Consider the following 20128-nt stretch of genomic DNA (forward strand, 5'->3'; position numbering starts at 1 on the left):
AAATCATATAATATATACCTAATAATTAATTACCTATCTCCATATATCAAAATTAATATCTTGATTTGGTAAATAAATAAAATAAGAACAATTCTATCAGTTAACAGCGCAAAGCACTGCAAGTCGTCTAAAATCCATTTACGTAAACAAAGTGCCAAATTCTAAAATGCCATTACCAATTAACAATCATTGGCAATGATTGGACCCCACCATTCACTATATTTTCTCAATAAGAAAAGGAAAGAACAGAAAACTTTGCAGATCTATCCAAATTTCATTTTTTCATAATAATTAATTAAAACAATCTTTAAACGAGAACACCTATGAAGAAAAGTAACATTATTCCCTGCTGCTATAGTCCAATTAATTAACCTAGTTAATCCTCTCATCATGGGGGTAACAACCAATCAAAAATAATCGATTCATCCCGCAAAATTCAAAAAAAGAAAAATCAATACTACACCTGTGCACTACTATTTCAGAATTTATATATATACCTTACTAATTCAAGAAAAATCTGGTTATAATCCATATCAAAACAAGAAAGTTTCAGTTGCTTCATACCTGCAGCTTCGCTTTGTTCCTCACGTTTGCAGTATTTTCCAACCTTTTTATTTTCTGTCTTTCTAATGTTAATTAAGTAAAATAAATAAACTAACCCCACTAACCTAAATCAATTAATGGGTCAAGTAAAAAGGTATTAAATGAATTATGGATATGACCCACTAACTATTAACTAGATTAATTCTTCACTAAAAATTTTATCAACTAAATATTCTTAGTTTCGAATAGTTTAAAATACCCCTTTAAATTTTCGAAAGGAGTCGAACTAGTCCTAGTTCTCAAAACGACCTAGCGGGTCGTTACATTATACATAATCTTATGGTGATTTTTTCTACTTCTTTTTTTTTATTTAATAAGCAATTAAAAATATTCTTAAAAAATATTTATATATGATTAGGCAAACAATAATAAGAGTGGAGGTTTGGGTAGGGGTAGTGGTGGATGGGAGGGATGAAGGTGTTTTGGAGGGTTAAAGATTAGAAGAAAACAATTAACTTTTGAACGTTATTTATAAAATCAATTTTCTCTATGTTATTTAGGAAAGATATTAAATTGGTTAAACGTAATGGACAAAATTTTAAACTAAAAGAGATTTCAAAGTTGTTACGTTACGTTATCACAAAATAAAAGGACAAATTTATGATAAATATATGCACGATAAAAGAGGGAACGGAATATAAATCGATTAATCAACTTTTTAAATGAAAATAATTTAGGATTAAAAATATAAATATTTTCCTCCATATTAAAACACACCCTTAGTCTGATCTATTTATAAAAATTTCGCAGAACTATATCCACAAATTAAAAATAATCACTATTATAGTTGTATTACATAATATGTTTTGTGCATAATTTTCTCAATTCTGAATTCAATGGGGCCAACCAAAGGGACAATACAGTTTTTGGGTTTTATAAGAAAAGACATACAGACGCCGTAATCAGTAATTCAGTACACTGATTCATGTCAATTTTGACAAGTATTTCACATGCTAACATGTCTTTTTTTTTTTTCGTCTCCTGCGATATTTTGAATGTACTATAGTTTTTGATGTTAGACCAGTGATTGTCATTATTATATAACAAAACATGGTTAAAAATAAAATAAAAATGTTAAAATCTAAAAAGCATAGTATTATATATACTAATAGACCGGACAACTATGTAGCAAAATCGAAAATGGCTACTTCTCAATCAATTTGATGCCAACTTGTTATGATATATAATCTAGACTTGATAACGACATATACCACAAAGACAACTTAAATAAGAATGTAATTATGTGTTTATGGTTTGATTTAGATATCATAATAATTTAGGTACGAAACTCATACTCTCAATAGTTTAGATATGAAACTCAAAATAAAAGTGTAGTTTAGATGTGTTTTGACATTTATCTCAAAACTTATAAAAAAGTTGGTTAACTTTTGAAATTTCATATGTATCACATAAATTGAAACAAAAAGAGGAACTTATATTGGACTCCATGCTGACACGATATCGTGTATCTGTATAATAAACTCCCAAGCAGTGGTTGTTCGAGATTACTAACCATTGAACCCCAAAAATGAGATTTATACAATTTAAAAACCGATCTTGTAAAACGACACTTACAATTAATTACAAAAACATGAACCAAAGTATGTCCTGAAATTAAAATATATTTTGACGGTGTGATAAGTACCCCTTACCTCTAATGTGAAATTTTCACGCACGAATTTAAATTAGGATTTGCATCAATCGGACATAGTATAACAATGGTGACGATCACTCCTAAAATGGTTCAAACACCCCAAAAGAACATATATGGTTTGTTTTAAGCCATGTAGCATATATACTCAATAAATGTAGGGCCTCTAATTATTGAATTTTTGACCAAACTAAGCCATTATTTAAAGCAATTTATCAAAATTCTATATTTTTTTTAAAATCTTACAAAACTAGTATAAATGTATTACATTTTAGGGTATACTTTATTTTTTAAAAAATTCAGATGTGTGCTGACGGTGTTAAGTTGAGAACGTTACTGTGAATAAAATTTTATTTACTTTGAATCACGTTTTATTCCTACAACGTTACTCATAATAACGTTTCTTAAGAATCCAATCATGGACCATCGAATCGTGCAATAAGGCCATTTGATTGAGTAAACTTGGATAAGATGCCAAGGAGATAATACAAAGTAGAAAATTGCGGAATTGCAAGTCTCTATGAGACATTTCGAACAATCATCTCAAAGATATTTTTGCATCAGAGAGTTTGTCGAATGGGTACAATATTGGATTGATTGTTAAGATATTTGCCAATGATCAAGCTACGTTCTTCAGTGAATTTGTTGCTTCAATGATCAAGCTTGAAAATGTTGGTGTCCTTGAAAACGGAGGAGTTAAGCTCTACTGCAGAGCTGTGAACCGAGGGTGTACGCACTACATAGACTTTACCCCTACCTGATTGGAGGTATAGAGTTGATTATTTTCAAAAGACTCTCGGCTCAAGTAAAAAAGCATTTTAAAACAGTTCGATCGAGAATAAAATGTTTTCTATGATTAAGAGTGCCAAATAAATAAGAAGCAACCAACTCAACTTCCTCCTATCAAAAGAAAATATATAGGCAAAAAATATCAGCGACCACTTTGTAGCTCTCAAATTTCCTCAAAATTTAGTTAATACTTAATAGTATCTCTCTACTGTGGAACCCCACTGTGACATTGAACACAGTTGGTCGATTGGGTATATAATATACACTCCCCTCTGTTCCTTGCAGTAATATTTCTTTTAACACTAGAATCTTTGTCATAACGATGCTGTCTATGGATCAAACTTTCTCGAGTTTATAAAATTTAGTTGATTAGTTCAATTAACTCTTTCTGCATATTTGACTTAACTTTTAGTAAACCCAAAATTTTGCTCAAATTTCCAGAAAATTATGAGTCATTGATTTTGCTAAACGTTTCAGGTAATATTTAAACCTATTATACGCGGCAACTTTAGAAGCTAACCGAGATTTTTAAAAAAAATACTTCAATGAATTCAATATCTATAACACTCAGACACACTTCTGCGCGCTTTCTCTACAACAACAATAACATATTCAGTTCAATCCCACAAATGGAGTTTGATAAAAATGGAGGGAACGTAACCTTATCCCTACTTTATAGGGGTAGGGAGGATGTTTTTGATAGACCTTCATATCAAGTAAAGCATATCAGGAAAAGAAAATACAGTAAAGAATATTAGTATTAACAACGATCCATATCCTCGTATAAGACTCATTTCCTCGGTAAGCTTGCCATTTTTTGGTCTAATCACCTCTCCCCTGCTCTCCTAATGCCAAAAGATCAAAAATAGAGGGGTAAAAAGAAGCACTCCATCTAATGAGACCTCATCACTGTCTGTCTCTGCAAGCTCCCATCGCCGAGCACATAAGCAATTGGAGGGAATGCTCAAGTGAGTTTCGGATACAGATGATTTAATGGGGAGAAAAATCCAAACTGGAACAAAGCTTTTATACAACAACAAATAGCATAGATATCTTCCAACATAAGCAGACAACAAATTTTCACCATGCCTGCAAGAATGGAACCTTGTGTCAATGAGCCTTAATGAATCAATAGTGATAACATTGACCTACCTCTTGAATTTCAAATTCTCATACCTAAGTTGTTTTTGTTTTTCCTTTCCAGTTGCAAGCTGTCAAGATTTTGTGTACGTAAGGTTTTAGAGTAAGAGCTCACGTTGTGGCGTAATGTGGGACAAGATTCATGATCCTTTATATATGTGAAAAGGGGTCAGTCGAAAAGAAGAGGGATCATGATTAGGGTCAAGTTATCACAGTACGTAGTGTAACAGAGGAGTTAATTGGTCTACTTCGATATTTTAACCAATTCTGTCGTTCAAAGACCACGACTTCTGTTTGGGATTACTAACTGAGCTCCATTATTGTGAACTTATGCGACTATAGTGCTCTATTATTTTGGGTCTAACCTCAAAGATAAGGAAACATTTCGAGCTTTTCCACTCCAAAAGAAATTAAGATGAGGAAGAAGGCCTTTAGCTATACATAGAGATACTGAAAAAAGAACTATCTAATTTGATATTTTACCTCTTTATATGGTCCATTGACATCTGATGGTCATGATCGCTAAAATCAAGGTTTGAACTACTGTCCCCATGATCATTCCATACCATAAGCCCTGCAAATTTTATTTGATTAATCTCATCTCGATTCCCCAGTATACATATGAGTATAGTAGATTATAGTCATTTTCACCACAGTTACTATTATAAATGGAGATAAACTCAAACATATCACGTTGTACTATTATCACATACCGTTAACCCAAAGTTTAGTGACCATCCAAAAAAGATACCAAGGGGCACTCCTACTAAATAGTAGCTGCCTAAGTTAACATATGCCACAAGTGCCTGCCAACCGGATCCAACTGCTACGCCTGAAAACATTGTAACCGATGAGCATTTAACTACTGTGATACATGACTTTTCATATGAATGCCAGTATTTAGTGGTTTAAGATGGATTTAACTTATATACTTTAGATACTGACCATGTCAACTAAAGTTACGTTATAAGAGTATAACCTAGTTTAGCAGATAAATTACTTTTTAGGTTACTAATTCCTCTCTTTATCTTTTAGTATGCGATCAGAGGCAGATCCAAAATTTAAATTTAATGGGTTCAAAACTTCATGTGCACCTACTAGGTGTTGCTATTTTAATCAATTTATACACATAAATATATACTTTGTGACAAAAGTACTTGGTTCAAATGAACCCGGTGCTATAAAGCTAAATACGCCTCTGTACGTGATAGTTGAGAACAATATACCAAAATTGAACTCCTGAAAAAAATCTCACCTGAAAGAACTGGTTGAACACAATTACAGAGGATTGTGGTTGCCAACAAGAAAGAAAATCCACCCACCATTTTAATGACAGGAATGCTTGAGGTGAAGATCATAGAAAGCTTATCAGGAAAGACCATAATAATTGACCAAAAGAAAATTCCCAATGCTAAAGTGTTCAACAATGCAACTTTCGTAGCAAACTTTGCACGGTTTCCGTTTCCAGCTCCAAGCTCATTAGCAACGCGTACGCTGTGTTTATAGAAATGGTTATTGGATGTAACGTTCCTACAGCACTATAGTCATTAATATTTCAATCGTTCTACGTATTCATGTACCAGAAGATAAAAGATAAATACACATAAGCTAAATGTTTTCACGTCATTTTTTTTTTGATAAAGGTAAAGTTATGTTTCTGCGTCTTATTATTGGCAAGCCAAAAGGAAACACCCACAAGACAATAAAAAATGGACTCAAAATTATTTGATGAACATACCCTGTGGCTGCCAAAAATCCTAGAGGAATCATGGACTCCCACCCGATGATAGTAATACTGGGAAGAAACAACATCAATTACTAGCAAAATCAAGCGGAAAAACATTTCCAAAAGCTGAGTATGCGATTAAAATATCGAACCAGATAGAGAGCGCATCGACTGCAACCTCAGTATTGTTCATGTACCCAGACACAATAACTAGCACTCTGAAATAAATATTCTCCAACCTGAAACATCAACTTCTATGCCTTAAAAGAATATTAATCCATATATCGACGTGACTATGTTCTTGATAACAGAGGCAAATGAGGACAAAAGGAACCATACAGTAGCATCACCCCAGAAGCCATAGCGAGCTTGAGAAAATCCCAAAGGCCAACAAACGCTTGCATAGAGAAACCAGTCCAAGAATGAGGGCACCCACCGAAAACAACGTAAGCAACAAGTCCCAACACAGAAATCCACCAACAGATATCAAGAATAAGGGCAGTCCCAACAATTCCAAATCCCAATTTATAAAGAAAAATCCAACACAAAACCACATGAAGAGCAAGTGTCCCACCGGAAACCCAAGCAATTACCACTGTTTTTAGCTGGCACTGCAAGAACCTTAACAATGTAAATTGAAAAGGAAAGCTCAAGTGCATTGGGATCAGCCAAATTGCAACCTTTCCAGTCAATTTAGCCACTTCTTCTGGCTGCCCCAGAAGCTCCAATATAGGCTCAGCAAACACAAAAAGAGGCAATAGTACCAAAGAGCTGAGGAACAATACGATCAAAGAACGCTGTAAGTATACACCTAACAAGGCGTATTGCTTTGCCCCATAAGCCTGTCCACACAGTGTCTCCAATGCACTTGCCATTCCCAGCTGACCAATTAGCAAAACTAGTTACACTACCACAACATCAACAAAATTTCAACCAAAAAGATCACATTGCATAGATAATAGTTTCCTCTACAATAGACTTATGGATCTTAATCAAACTTCTTACCTCATTACTTATTTCTTATTGCAAGATCCAATTATTTGCTGACTTTCTATTGTCGAGTTTAAGTTATATACACTATCAATCAAGGTAGAAAATGTACAATATTAATATTAAAAATTATACACTATGAGCACAAATGGGTTCGGCATAACTAAGTAGCTATAGCTGATATCAAGTATTTATGTTTAAAATCCACATTTATCAATAACATGGTAGAAAACATAAACTGAAAATGCTAGCTTCATCTCTGACTATGAGTGCATATAACTTATAAATCTTTCAAAAAGTAAGACATACCAAGAATCCGAAAGTAATGGAGATGAAGAAGGTGGTGGCAATGGAAAGTGCGGCGAGGTCACGGTTACCCAAGTGTCCGGCGAAGGATTGACTGATGACAGTGAGAGAAAACATGGTCAATCGATTGAAAATAGAGGGTCCAGCAATTTCCCATATCATCTTTGATTCTTGGCATGTTCTTTTCACCAAATTTGCTGCTTTTGATTCTTCCTTCTCCTCCAAGACTGTGTCTTGTGTGTGTAAAAGGGGCTCATTTGGTGTGGTTGAATTCGTTCTTCTATTGAGTGACAACATCACTGCCAATTTCGATATTGTCGGACTGAACATACTCTACATCAGCCGGCCGGCCGTTCACAAAGACAAAAACTGACCGGGAAATATTGATTACTAGCTGGATTGGGAAAATAATTAACTTATTTTTTTAAAAAAATAATTTTATTTTTGTAAAAAATCAAATTTATTTGCACAATACATAAATGGACTATTGAAACTGTGCTTCATTTTATATTTATGTCCTTTAATTTAAGATACGCACAAGTAAACACTTAAACTTATATAAACTTAAACAAATAGATACATTAATCTGTCAATTTATCAACTTCTCATTACAATTTTAACTTTGACATTTATGATTAATGTATTTTTCACTATAACAATATGCTTATTTTGACATTCTTATCGTCAAAATATTTGTCGACACTAGATTAAAATTTCTTAAAGAAAAAACTTTACACTTCGACTCTTATTGTCAAAGTTTATGTATCAAAACCCAAAAGGAATTCTTTGTTTTTTTTTAATTCTAGCGTTTTTATAAATTGTTCTAACAAGAGGAACCCACTCGATCATCGTGAATAACGCAAACGCATAAAGAGAGGCATCGGTGCTTCTATATTTATTAATAAATAAATAAATAAAACTTTAGTGTTTAATTTACCCTATTAGTGGAAACATATAAAGTACAATTTTCAAAGATACGAATTTGTAGTCCAAATATTTTTGATATTATGGTCCATATTCTCCAACCGTTCTTTGTATTAATAATTATTTAAAACTAAAACTTTTCAATTCATGTAGAATATTTCTCGTTATGGTGTAATGATTCACCTCTTATTTTAAGAAGAAATGTGTAGCTAAGAAATTAATATTACTCCCTCCGTTTTATTTAAATAATATTCTATTTAAAATTTGTAAAGATATGTGTTAACCGAGCTTAACTCAATTCAAAAATTATCTCACAAGGAAAGATTTGTCCAAACACATATAATAAGACAAAATTCTCATCCCTTTACATAGTGAAAATTCTCGACACTTATTGATGAATATATCAATCATATTTGATACTGAATACTTGAGGTTGATATTATATATACTCGATAAAATTAATATCGAATACACAAGATGAAACTATTATTAAATAGATCAGTGTATTTATTGATATTTTACACACAAATACATAAAGTTATAAAATACGTATACATTATAAAACACATACAAAAATTCAATAAGATGTTTAAGAAAATTTCAAAAAAATTATGTTTTTATTTTACTAGTGGCATCATCCATTGTTGTAACAAGAACAAAACCAATTTTATACGTATCCTCGTGAATAACGTTGAAACATAAAGAGAGGTATTAATTGGTGTTTCTTTGGTTTTGTCTTCACATAATTAGTGGAATTTTATCTTCCTATTGACTTAAAATTTAAGTGGAAAACATATCTAATGATTAAAAATACTTGGATTTGCAAAGAAAAGAAATGTCTTTGAGATCATTATTAGTAGACAATTATGGTCTATCTCCTTGAATCTTCCGTGTTTAAATTACTATTTAAAAAGTGTAGAAGGAAAAGATGTATTTCTTTTATTATAATTCTAATTTTAATTTTAATCTTATAATATTAAACATGTCATGTATATAGTTAAAATTATAAAATTGTCATAACAAAAAGAAACATACTTTTTAAAATCGATTAAAAAAAATTATCAAACAAATTAAAACGAAGAGAGTAATGTATGATATTATATTAAATAACTCGAATGTATTCTTTTTTAAGTATAGATATCTTCCTATCCATTCAAAAAGATATCTAAAAAAATTTTGTAAGAGAGAGCTCTTCCTAATGAGATGCGTCATTGTCATTTTACATATAAGAGAACAAGCTACATATGGAATCTTTCTTTGGTTCTTTCACTTCTAGTATAAATTAAATTAAATCACACAATTTGTATATATAAGCGATGAGAAACTATATCTCATGACTAATAAATTTATAAATCATAATTTTCAAATGACATCAACATTCAACAGTTATATTTTAAATTAATTATTCAATATAAATGGTTAGTATATGTAGACATTTTCAGAAGTACTTCTATCGAAAAGATATTTCTCCAAATAAATAAATTTTTATAAATGTAAAAAAATTACATGCAAATATAATGTGAAATAAATACAACTAATTTGATTTGAACATAATATTAACGTAACAAAGGTTTTGACTACTCAATATTCAGATCAATTGATAAGGAACTCTATAATGTTATTTTCCATTGACGAGCTTTCTGAGGAGCGAATCTCACTCTTATTGAGTGAAAGGCTAAATAATTCGTCAATTCGATAGATAAAGAAATATAGTGATAGAGGCATGATCTATGTTAAAATAATATTTAGATAGAATAATAGAAAGAGCGTTTGCATTATCGCTTCCTTCTCTAATATCAATCGATCATGCCAAATTATAAATAAATAAAAAATAAAATGTAAATAATTATTCTGACTCATATACTTGAAATAAATAATTAAATAGCTAATTTGCAAAATTATTTATTCTAACTGAATAAATGCTCTTTCACAACTTAAGATTAGATGCTAGGAGGTATCAAAACTTTTTTTTTTTTTAAGATAAGTGACAACTCTCTAGTGTTACTATGCAAGGATAAGATATCACTACTAAAAAAATGTATAGCGTTAAAAATTAACGGTTAAAATCAATGAAAAGTTTGGATTTTTATGGTTAAATATAATAACGCGATATTAACAGACNTGAATAAATGCTCTTTCACAACTTAAGATTAGATGCTAGGAGGTATCAAAACTTTTTTTTTTTTAAGATAAGTGACAACTCTCTAGTGTTACTATGCAAGGATAAGATATCACTACTAAAAAAATGTATAGCGTTAAAAATTAACGGTTAAAATCAATGAAAAGTTTAGATTTTTATGGTTAAATATAATAACGCGATATTAACAGATGGTGGGTCAATTTAAGAAAATTGATAATTTTCCTCAATTTTAATTGAACAAAGGAAAAGTTAAAATTATCCTTCAATTTTATTTTATTGGTTAATTTTATCCTTGCTGTTAAAAGCAAGTCATATTTATACATGCCGTCAATAAACTTCACAAATATACCCATCTTTGGATGGAAAGCCCCAAATCAATTAAAATTATTTAATTTTATTTAAATTACTCAATTTAAACCCGACTCGACCCACTTAATAACCCATTTCTTTTACTCAAATCAACTTTGTTCTAAAGTCAAGATGCAAAACTACGAGGGACAAAACATGGACCTTGCTTCCTAGTAATACTTTAGATTAGAATTAGTTGTCCATCTTCATCTGTTTCAATGAAGATCTATAATAGGTTTTCATGAATTATTATTGATTAACATACTATTTGGAATGCAGCTCTGCCACAAACTGGTTGATCACTTCCAAGGATCATGTATATGTTCAGCTCAACGTTGGCCATTTGGACGAGTCTGACCGATACACTGGCTAGTTCACCACTTATGTNATTGATTAACATACTATTTGGAATGCAGCTCTGCCACAAACTGGTTGATCACTTCCAAGGATCAAGTATATGTTCAGCTCAACGTTGGCCATTTGGACGAGTCTGACCGATACACTGGCTAGTTCACCACTTATGTAGTATGTGGAGTTAGTTATCGATTAAGATCAAGAGTTAGAATAACACGAAAAATTAGCTAAATCAAGTATAAATGAATTCCGGTGGCGATGGCAATAGTGGTGAAGGAGATCTCGGTGAGGATGGTAGGGAAAAACAAAATTGATTTGGATAAAAGTAATAGGTTATTTTATTAAGTGGGTCGGATAGGATTAAAGTTGGGTAATTTAAATAAAATCGAATAATTTTAATTAATTTGGGAATTTCCATTCAAGAAGGGATATATTTGTTAAGTTTATTAACGATAAAGAAAAAAATAACTTATTTTTAACAGATTGAATTAAATCAACCAATAAATTAAAATTAACGGATAATTTTGATCTTTTTCCCTTAAACAAATCTACCACTAGACCTTATAAACATGTTTTGACTAGAAAGTTCAAGAAACTGCAGAAGAAAAGAAAGAACAAACAAGGAAAAACTTTAAATGTCCTTTATACCACATTCGATTATTCTTGCACTTAATTTGGTAGTCGATGACCGATAGAGATCATCAAATTCATTTTAGGACTTATCAATTTCACGAGTGGAAGTTCCTCACTTTAGCATTTTGTTATCCTGTACAAGGGGGCAAGCCAAGCAGAATCGAGGAGTTCATCCAAAAGTGAAAAAATTAACGATTTAGGCTGATTCCATTTCACTAGCCGTCACCATAGACTGAAATTGCTTCCTTTTTTTTCTCTAGCTACAAAGATATTTCAGTTTGCTAGGATATTTTTATGATTTTGCCTTGCCATAAATTCAATAACGGTTTCAAAAGTTGTCCTATTTGGGAATCTTTGAATTGTAAAGGGTTATTAATCAAGTCAGATAATGAGTTTAACTTTCTACCGACCTTATGAGAAACTCTAAAAACTCTTAATATTTGTTTAAATAACAAATCATATTTACGTACCATTAGTATCAATATTGAAATATACATTAATAAGTCCTACAAAAGAAAGACATATACATTAATAAGCCCTTTAACTTGGTTTCATTTTACATTTGTGCCCTCAAACTTTAGGTATATACAAAACAGACACTTTAAGTTGTATAAAGTTGGACACATAGGCGCATAAGTCCTACGTAGCACAATACACGTAGGAGAAAATTACATGTAGAATGTCATGTTGGATATGTGTGTCTATTTGTTAAACTTTATACTAGTTTAAGTGTCAATATGCGCACATCTAAAGTTAAAGGATATAAATGTAATTTAAAACTAAATTAAAAAAATATATTTATATTTTATGCCTAAAAGAAATTACACCACCTATTATTTTATACATACTAAATATTAAATCCATTTTATTTTTTTCATATTCTAAACCTCTTAATAAAAATTCTCACTCACCCACATATTATATAACTATTTATTCTACGAGAGTATCAGTACGCAGTAGCTATATAAAAAAAAGGTATCAAGATACAACCTTATATGCTTATATATCAAGTACTATTAATTATATTATATACCAATAATTAAAGGCTAGTTGTTAGTTTTCCCTTGCGTTGAGTGTATTTTATTTGGCCTTTTTCTACTGACATGCCATAATTGGAGATAATTAATATAGTATTTCGAAATGTATCTGAAAGATATTTCTATAAGAGACCTCTTACTAATTTACGAATTTCTTTGTCCAAATATTAACATTATGGTCCATTTTCTTGAATTGTTCTTTGTTTTAATAATTATTCAAAAATAAATTTTGCAATTCATAGCTTCCTATTGACTAAATTTAAGTGGAAAACATATATTGTTGGATATATTTGGATTTCCAAAGAAAAGAAATGTCTTTGAGATCATTATTAGAGGAGAATTATGGTCTACATCATCGAATCTTCCGTGTTTAAATTGCTATCTGAAAAAGTGTGGTAGGAAAAGATTATTTTTTAAAATTTTAATTTAATTATCTGATTTTAATTTTACAAAAAATTTAAGAAAATAAACTTTTAAATCTTACGAGCTTCTATGAAAGAAATGTAAAATGTATTAAAATAAATTCTAATTTTATAAAATTAAACATGTCATGTAGACAGTTAAATAAAATTGTTATAGCATAAAAGAAACATTCTTTTTGAATTCGACTAAAAAAAAAGTAATCAAATAAATTAAAACGAAAAGAGTAATATATGATATTATATTGATAACTACTTTTGAACATATTCTTTTAAGTATGTATTTCGATATCTTCCTATCGATTCAAAAATATCTGAAAATATTTTTGTAAGAGAGAGCTCTTCCTAATAAGATTTGTGATTGTTATTTTACACAAGGGAACAAGCTAAATTAAATTTCACAATTTGTATATGTAAGCGTTGAGAAACTATGCCTCCTAGCTAATTAATTTCTAAATCATAATTTTATATTAACAATCGACATTTTAAATTAAATTACCCAAATATAAATTATTAGTATATGTAGACGTGTCTAAAAGTACTTTTAATAAAAAGACACTTCTCTAAGTAAATAGATTTTTAGGTATGTAAACAAAATACATGCAAGTATAATGTGAAATAATTAAGGATACAACTAATTTGATTTGAACATAATATAACATAGCAAAGGCCAAAGGCCATGACTGCTAAATATTCGGGTTAATTGATAAGGGACTTTATAATGTTCTTTCCCATCGACGAGCTTTCTAAAGAGGAGTGAATCCCACTCTTATGGAGTGAAAGACAAAATAATACGTCGATTTGATTTTATATAGATAAAGAAAAATAGTTTAGAGTCTGATCTATATTAAAATAATTTTTTAGATAAAATAAATAAAAAGAACGTTTGTGTCATGACTTTATTCTCTATTACCATGATTGAATCGATCATGTTAAATTGTAAATGAATAGAAAAAAAATGTAAATAATTATTCTGACTCATATAATACTTGGAATAAATAACTAACTGATTTTCTTGTAAAGTTAATCATTATTCTAAATGAATAAATGCTCTTTTATAGCTTAAGATTAGATGCTAGAAGGTATCAAAAACCTTTTTTTATTTTTTTTAGATAAGTGACAACTCCATAGTGTTACTATGCAAGGATAAGATATCACTACTAAAAAAAAATGAGTTCGGAGTTTAAAGGGTATAAAATATTAATAAAAATTTTAAAACGGTATATAAAATTTTATATTGATCAAAATGGCAAAATCGCTGAAACAACAGCGAGTTACTTATCAAGTACATATAAAAAAGTATCAAGATGCAACCTTAAATGCTTATCAAGTACTATCAGAAGCGAATCCATGATTTGAAAAAGACGGGTGTACCACCAACGATTAATGCGCTTAGTAAAAATATGTACTATTTATATGAAATATAAAATTACGATATTTATGTATAAATAATGAAAAATGATGATATATGTAATTGTTTAAAGGCATAATACATATATGTGCTTTTTAACTTCACCTCATTTATATTTATGCCCTTCAACGTTGTTTCTGTAAAAGTAGACACTTAAGCTTGTATAAAATTGAATAAGTAGAGACATGTGTTTTACGTGACATAAAACATGTAGGACAACACGTAAGATGCAAATTGTCATGTATGATGTCATGTAGAATGTGTATCTATTTGTACAATTTTATACAAGTTTAAGTGTTTACTTGTGCACACCCAAAATTGAAGGGTATAAATATGAAATAAGGCCAAGTTAAAGAGCATATATATATATATGCCTTATTTAAAAGCAAAGATAATATTAGTATATATGGTAGAAATATATATTTAGTTAGGCACTTTTTTCAAAAATAAACCAATTACCTTCATCAACAAGTTAGGGTCAAAAGAGTTAATTTTAAGTCAACCCCTACCATCACTATAAATTATAATTATAATCAAAAGAAAGCAGAATAAAACACAAATATGCGCTTTTAATCGTGTTTAAAATATTCAACACACAAAAATAATTGTAATTCCAGTACGTGCCATATATGCACCAAAAATGTTTTTTTGACCAATTTTGAAAAGGTACATGAAAAGCAAAGTGGAAGTGGGAATACAATTCAAATCCATAAATGAATTGTTGGAAAAAATAAATTTTAAATACTATAGCTACACACACAACAAAAAAGAAGAAGTAAATTAAACATGAAATTATTTTGGGAATATAAAAAATTATTTCTTTGGCTGATGTTTTGGGAATGCATGATTCACATGTGAGAATTTTATAAAATAAACACAATGTTTATGAGAAGACGATGTAGACATAGAAGTTTTATGAAATTTTATAAAATAAACACAATTTTTATTAGAGTTTAATTTTAAGATTATTAGTATATCTTAAATATTCCTAGCTCATGTTTGTATAACAAAACATATAAGTATTCACTTGAAGAGAAATATCAAAATTGCATAAATTTATGGATATTTATAAAGAGATTATAGCGATTAAATACATTGCAAGAATGTCCAAATCATTTTATAGAAAAAAAATATATTATTGATAACCCTAAAATTTCGAAAATAAACTAAGAGAAGTACATACTCAAAATAATTATCAATAAAACATGTATTTCATCATATTTTATTTATAATTACAATTTATTTTTTTATCACTTTAACGAACGTTTCAACCTGTAAATTCTTATATGGTTTTCTTCTTTTTTTTCTTTTCCAACTTACTTTCTAAATAAGTTATTTGAATCAATAATTTACCCAAACCCCAAAACAGAAAGGAAAAAGAATTACAAATGGCAAAGCACTTTAGAAAAAGAATTACTCAGGGGCTGATCCATTTTGGGTGAGGGTTACATCATTTATAGTAGTTAATTTTTTATTTAATAAATATATATAAATATTGACATTTTTTAACATAAGTTAAAGAATTAATTATTAATTAAGATATTGTAAAAGTTCTTTAAGGATCATGCGATTTAGTTCAAACGAATAACAAAATCACAATTTATTTCTTAATGCTAACACAAATTAGTACATACACCCATCTCGTATTGTAGAGTCTAGATTTTAAAGGGTATAAAATTTTAATAAAAATTTCAAAATGGCATATAAATTTTAATTTTAACCAAAACAACAAAATCGCTTGTAGAGCAGCGATTTTGCTCGCCGAAAAAAGCAAAATCGCTGCAATAGCAACGATTTGCTAATTTTAAATATTTTTTAAATAATAAAAAAAATCAAGAAATCGCTGCAATGGCAGCGATTTCCAATATAATTTCTTTTCTTTTTTTGTAAATTTAAAATAATTCTTTTTAGTAAATCGCTGCTTCTGCAGCGACTTTACATTTTTTATTTTTTTTTAAAAAAATATTTTTTAGTAAATCGCTGCTACCGCAGCGATTTAATTAAAATTTAATTTTTTTTTACAAAAGGTAAAATTTACCAAAAATTTAAAAAAAAATTAACAATGTAAAATCACTAAAAAATATTCTTTTAAAAAAATCTACAAAATGTAAAATCGCTGCAGTTGCAGCGATTTACTAAAAATTATTTTAATTTTTTTAAAATGTAACGTCGCTGTAGCAGCAACGATTTACTAAAATATTTTTAAAAAAAATTATTTAAAAATCGATGCTTTGGCAGCGATTTAATTTACAAAAAAAAATTGATACAAATCGCTGCCTCTTTAAATATTTTTTTTAAATTTCTTAAGGCAGCGATTTATTAAAATTTATTTATTTTAAAAAAATATTTAAAATTAACAAATCGCTGCTATTGGAACAATTTTGCTTTTTTCGGCGAGCAAAATCGCTGCTCTACCAGCGTTTTTACCGTTTTGGTTAAAACAAAAATTTATATACCGAATTTGAAATTTTTGTTAAAATTGTATACCCTTTAGGCTCCGGACTCTCATATTGTATCCCAAAAATAGCGAGTACACAAAATCAGAGCAATATAAATTGTGCACTTTAATTTGGTTTTGGTTGATATTCATATCTTTTAACTTCGGTTGTATATAAGTAGTTACTTAAATTTATATAAAATTGAACAAGTAGACACACATGTCATACGTGGAAACTCACGTGAAATACACTCAAATTAATCTGTATTATGTCACATAAGATGCATGTGTTTGCTTGTTCAGACAAAAGAATCTATGTACACACACCAAAAACAATTTCTAATTGTCATGTTGCGCTATTCGAAAATCAATTTGACTAATTTCAAAGTGAAAGTAGATTTCATTAATTCGATATTTTTAAAAAAAGAATTAGATATTCAAAAAGTATACGAAAAATACTAAAAATTGTAATTTTTTGCATGTCATCAAAATGATGAAAATGTACATTGTAAAATATTAGTTAAGTACATACCGTTTGACACTAAAAAAGAAAACCGTAATTATTAAAAATAGACCGAAATAATATATACTTTTCTCTTTATATATTAGAAAAGAATATCATCCTATATATATATATATATATATATATATATATATATATATATATATATGACATTATACCAATAAATAAATTAATGCAATAAACATAATTGAATACTCTAATTACAGTTAATTAAGGCATTTATAAGTCATAGATCATGTGCTCCATTCGTTCACAATTGTTTGGCAGATATACTAAAAATAGATATTTAAATTAATTATCAATTTAAACAATTAAAAAATAATTAATTTTTTTTTCAATTTTGTCCTTAATAATTACTCTATTTTGTTCAATCGAAAAGTTATGTAGACTTTGATATTCTTGATATTGTAACATTATATTAGTCAAATTACATTTTGTATTAAATTTTTCTTGAAAAGAGTGCATGATTTTACCCGACAAACAATCGTAGACGAGGGAGTAACTTCCATATACTACTTGCAAGGTATAGACTATAGACTTAAGATTTTACTCTAACCTAATATAACAAGTGACCTTGCTAGTACTCAATATTTTATTTTCAAAGTTACTAGTCTTACTTATTATAAAATATATTGCTCCCCTGCGTAATTTATGTACTCCCTTCGTTTCAAAAGGATTGTCCTAATTTGACTTGGAACGGAATTTAAAAAAAGAAAGAAGATTTTTTAATCTTGTTGTTCTAATTTAAAGTTATGTCAAATGTACCAAAATACCCTTTAATCTTGTGGTCTTAAACATGCCACGTGGAAAATTAAAGTTAAAGTGTGGCAAAAAAAGGAAAGGGGTCATTCTTTTTGAAACAAAAGGAAATAGGGTCATTCTTTTTTAGACGGAGGGAGTATCATTTTAAAATTATCATACCTACCTTTTGTGAAGAGTGAAATATTATTTTTGAAAAACATATCAAAGTAATTGAAAAAAATATATATACAAGATTAGAAAAGACATATTTACAAATTGTTAAACCATATCATTGGTTTATGGATTGTAGCATAGAGAGCATTTCATTGAAGAAGAGAGAGAGAAAGTATTTTCATATATGAATCAGATCCAAGTTACAGTCTATTTATACATCCACTCACTGTAACTAACTTTCTAATGTGCAATTTGATATAACAACTTTCACGTGACTGCTTAACAGACTTAAACGACTCTAATTACACTATATTATTTAATACTCCCCCTCAAGCTAGATGGAAGACATCAAGGACTCCTGGCTTTGAAAGAAGAAATTGATGTTGTACAGTCCCTAAACCTTTTATAAGTAAGTCTGCCAGCTGAGATTTAGTTCCCACATATTCGAGCTTGACCAAGCCATCTTTGATCTTCTCTCTTATAAAATGACAGTCAATCTCAATATGTTTAGTTATCTCATGAAAGATTGGATTGGTAGCAATCTGCATAACAGCCTTGCTATCACAATATAATATGACTGGAGTAGTAATGTCTACCCCTAGGTCTTTTAATAATCCAGTCAACCAAATAATCTCTGCTACTGTGCCTGCTATGCTCCTGTATTCAGCCTTTGCTGAGCTTTTGCTGATGGTATGTTGCTTCTTTGACTTTCATGAGATTAAGGAATCTCCAAGTTGAATTATATATCCTGTCACTGACCTCCTGTATTGGGGCAAGCTGCCCAATCTGAGTCACAATATGCTGTCAAGCCTGTGATGGGTTTTCTTGCCAATAACACCCCTTGTCCAGGTGCTTGTTTGAGGTATATGCGCACTCTCAATGCTGCATCCCAATGTGACTTCTTGGGATGTTGCATAAACTAACTGAGGACTTGGACTACAAAACATATATCAGGCCTGGTGATGGTCACATAGATTAATTTCCCAACTAATTGTTGATAACTGTGAATATCACTTAGCATGGGATCTTCAACACTTCCAACTATTGAGTCATACTCCATTGTAGTATGCTTTACATTCATCTCCATGGGAGTGGAAGCTGGCTTAGCTCCTCCCAATCCTACTGTGGAGAGTAATTCCAAAATGTACCTCCTTTGGTTAAGTAGAATCCCATTTTCTGACCTCAATACTTCAATCCTTAAAAAATACCTGAGTTGCCCCAAGTCTTTCACTTTCAACTTGCTATGTAGTGTCTTCCGAGCATCATCTATCAATTGTTGGTTGTTTCCTGTGATCATTAAATCATCAACATAAACCAGGATTACAACTATGTCATTTCCACACTGTTTAGTGAATAAGGAATAGTCATGTGAGCTTTGAGTGTATCCTGCTTCCAACAAGACAGTAGATAGTTTGATATTCCATTGTCTAGAAGCCTGTTTCAGGCCATACAATGATTTCAACAACTTACATACTTTAGTCTCCCCCTGTCTGTGGAAGCCTTGAGGTAGGAACATGTAAACCTCTTCATGTAAATCACCTTGAAGGAATGCATTATTGACATCCATTTGAATCAAGGGCCAGTCTTGAGAGGCTGCAACACTAATTAGAGCTCTCACTGTTATCATCTTTGCCACAGGTGAGAATTTTTCATGGTAATTTAAACTCTCATTTTGAGTATACACTTTAGCAACCAACCTTGCCTTGTATTTATCAACAGTGCCATCAGCCTTATGCTTTATCTTAAACACCCATTTAGAGCCAATAGCTTGTTTGCCTGGTG

The 20128-nt window shown here is 29.9% G+C and overlaps 1 protein-coding gene across 3 annotated transcripts; it reads right to left on the reverse strand.

Annotated features, from left to right (window-relative positions):
• Window positions 1-3593: 3593 nt before the first annotated feature.
• On the reverse strand, window positions 3594-7632 carry LOC107015930 (protein DETOXIFICATION 27-like). Of its 3 annotated transcripts, none has more exons than XM_015216378.2 (8): window positions 7209-7631; window positions 6249-6790; window positions 6062-6148; window positions 5922-5978; window positions 5439-5677; window positions 4897-5015; window positions 4667-4757; window positions 3594-4132 (listed from the first exon to the last, which is right to left on the reverse strand). In XM_015216378.2, the coding sequence occupies exons 1-7, from the start codon at window positions 7533-7535 to the stop codon at window positions 4671-4673; spliced, it is 1458 nt and encodes a 485-aa protein (XP_015071864.1). In that variant the 5' UTR covers window positions 7536-7631; the 3' UTR covers window positions 3594-4132; window positions 4667-4670. The 3 variants fall into 3 exon arrangements, with proteins under 3 accessions (XP_015071864.1, XP_015071862.1, XP_015071863.1); XM_015216376.2 differs by having other exon boundaries at window positions 5439-5713; XM_015216377.2 differs by lacking the exon at window positions 3594-4132 and adding an exon at window positions 4208-4254 and having other exon boundaries at window positions 5439-5713; window positions 7209-7632.
• Between the last annotated feature and the right edge of the window lie 12496 nt (window positions 7633-20128).

Source organism: Solanum pennellii, chromosome 4 (genome assembly GCF_001406875.1).
Source record: "Solanum pennellii chromosome 4, SPENNV200".
Lineage (NCBI taxonomy): Eukaryota > Viridiplantae > Streptophyta > Magnoliopsida > Solanales > Solanaceae > Solanum > Solanum pennellii.

Coding starts and splice junctions, on each gene's coding strand:
- LOC107015930 (XM_015216376.2), bottom strand. CDS start 7,535: ATGTTCAGTCCGACAATATCGAAATTGGCAGTGATGTTGTCACTCAAT. Junction 5,979..6,061: donor GTCGATGCGCTCTCTATCTG/GTTCGATATTTT, acceptor GTTTCTTCCCAG/TATTACTATCATCGGGTGGG. Junction 5,016..5,438: donor TGTTCAACCAGTTCTTTCAG/GTGAGATTTTTT, acceptor CAATGTTTTCAG/GCGTAGCAGTTGGATCCGGT.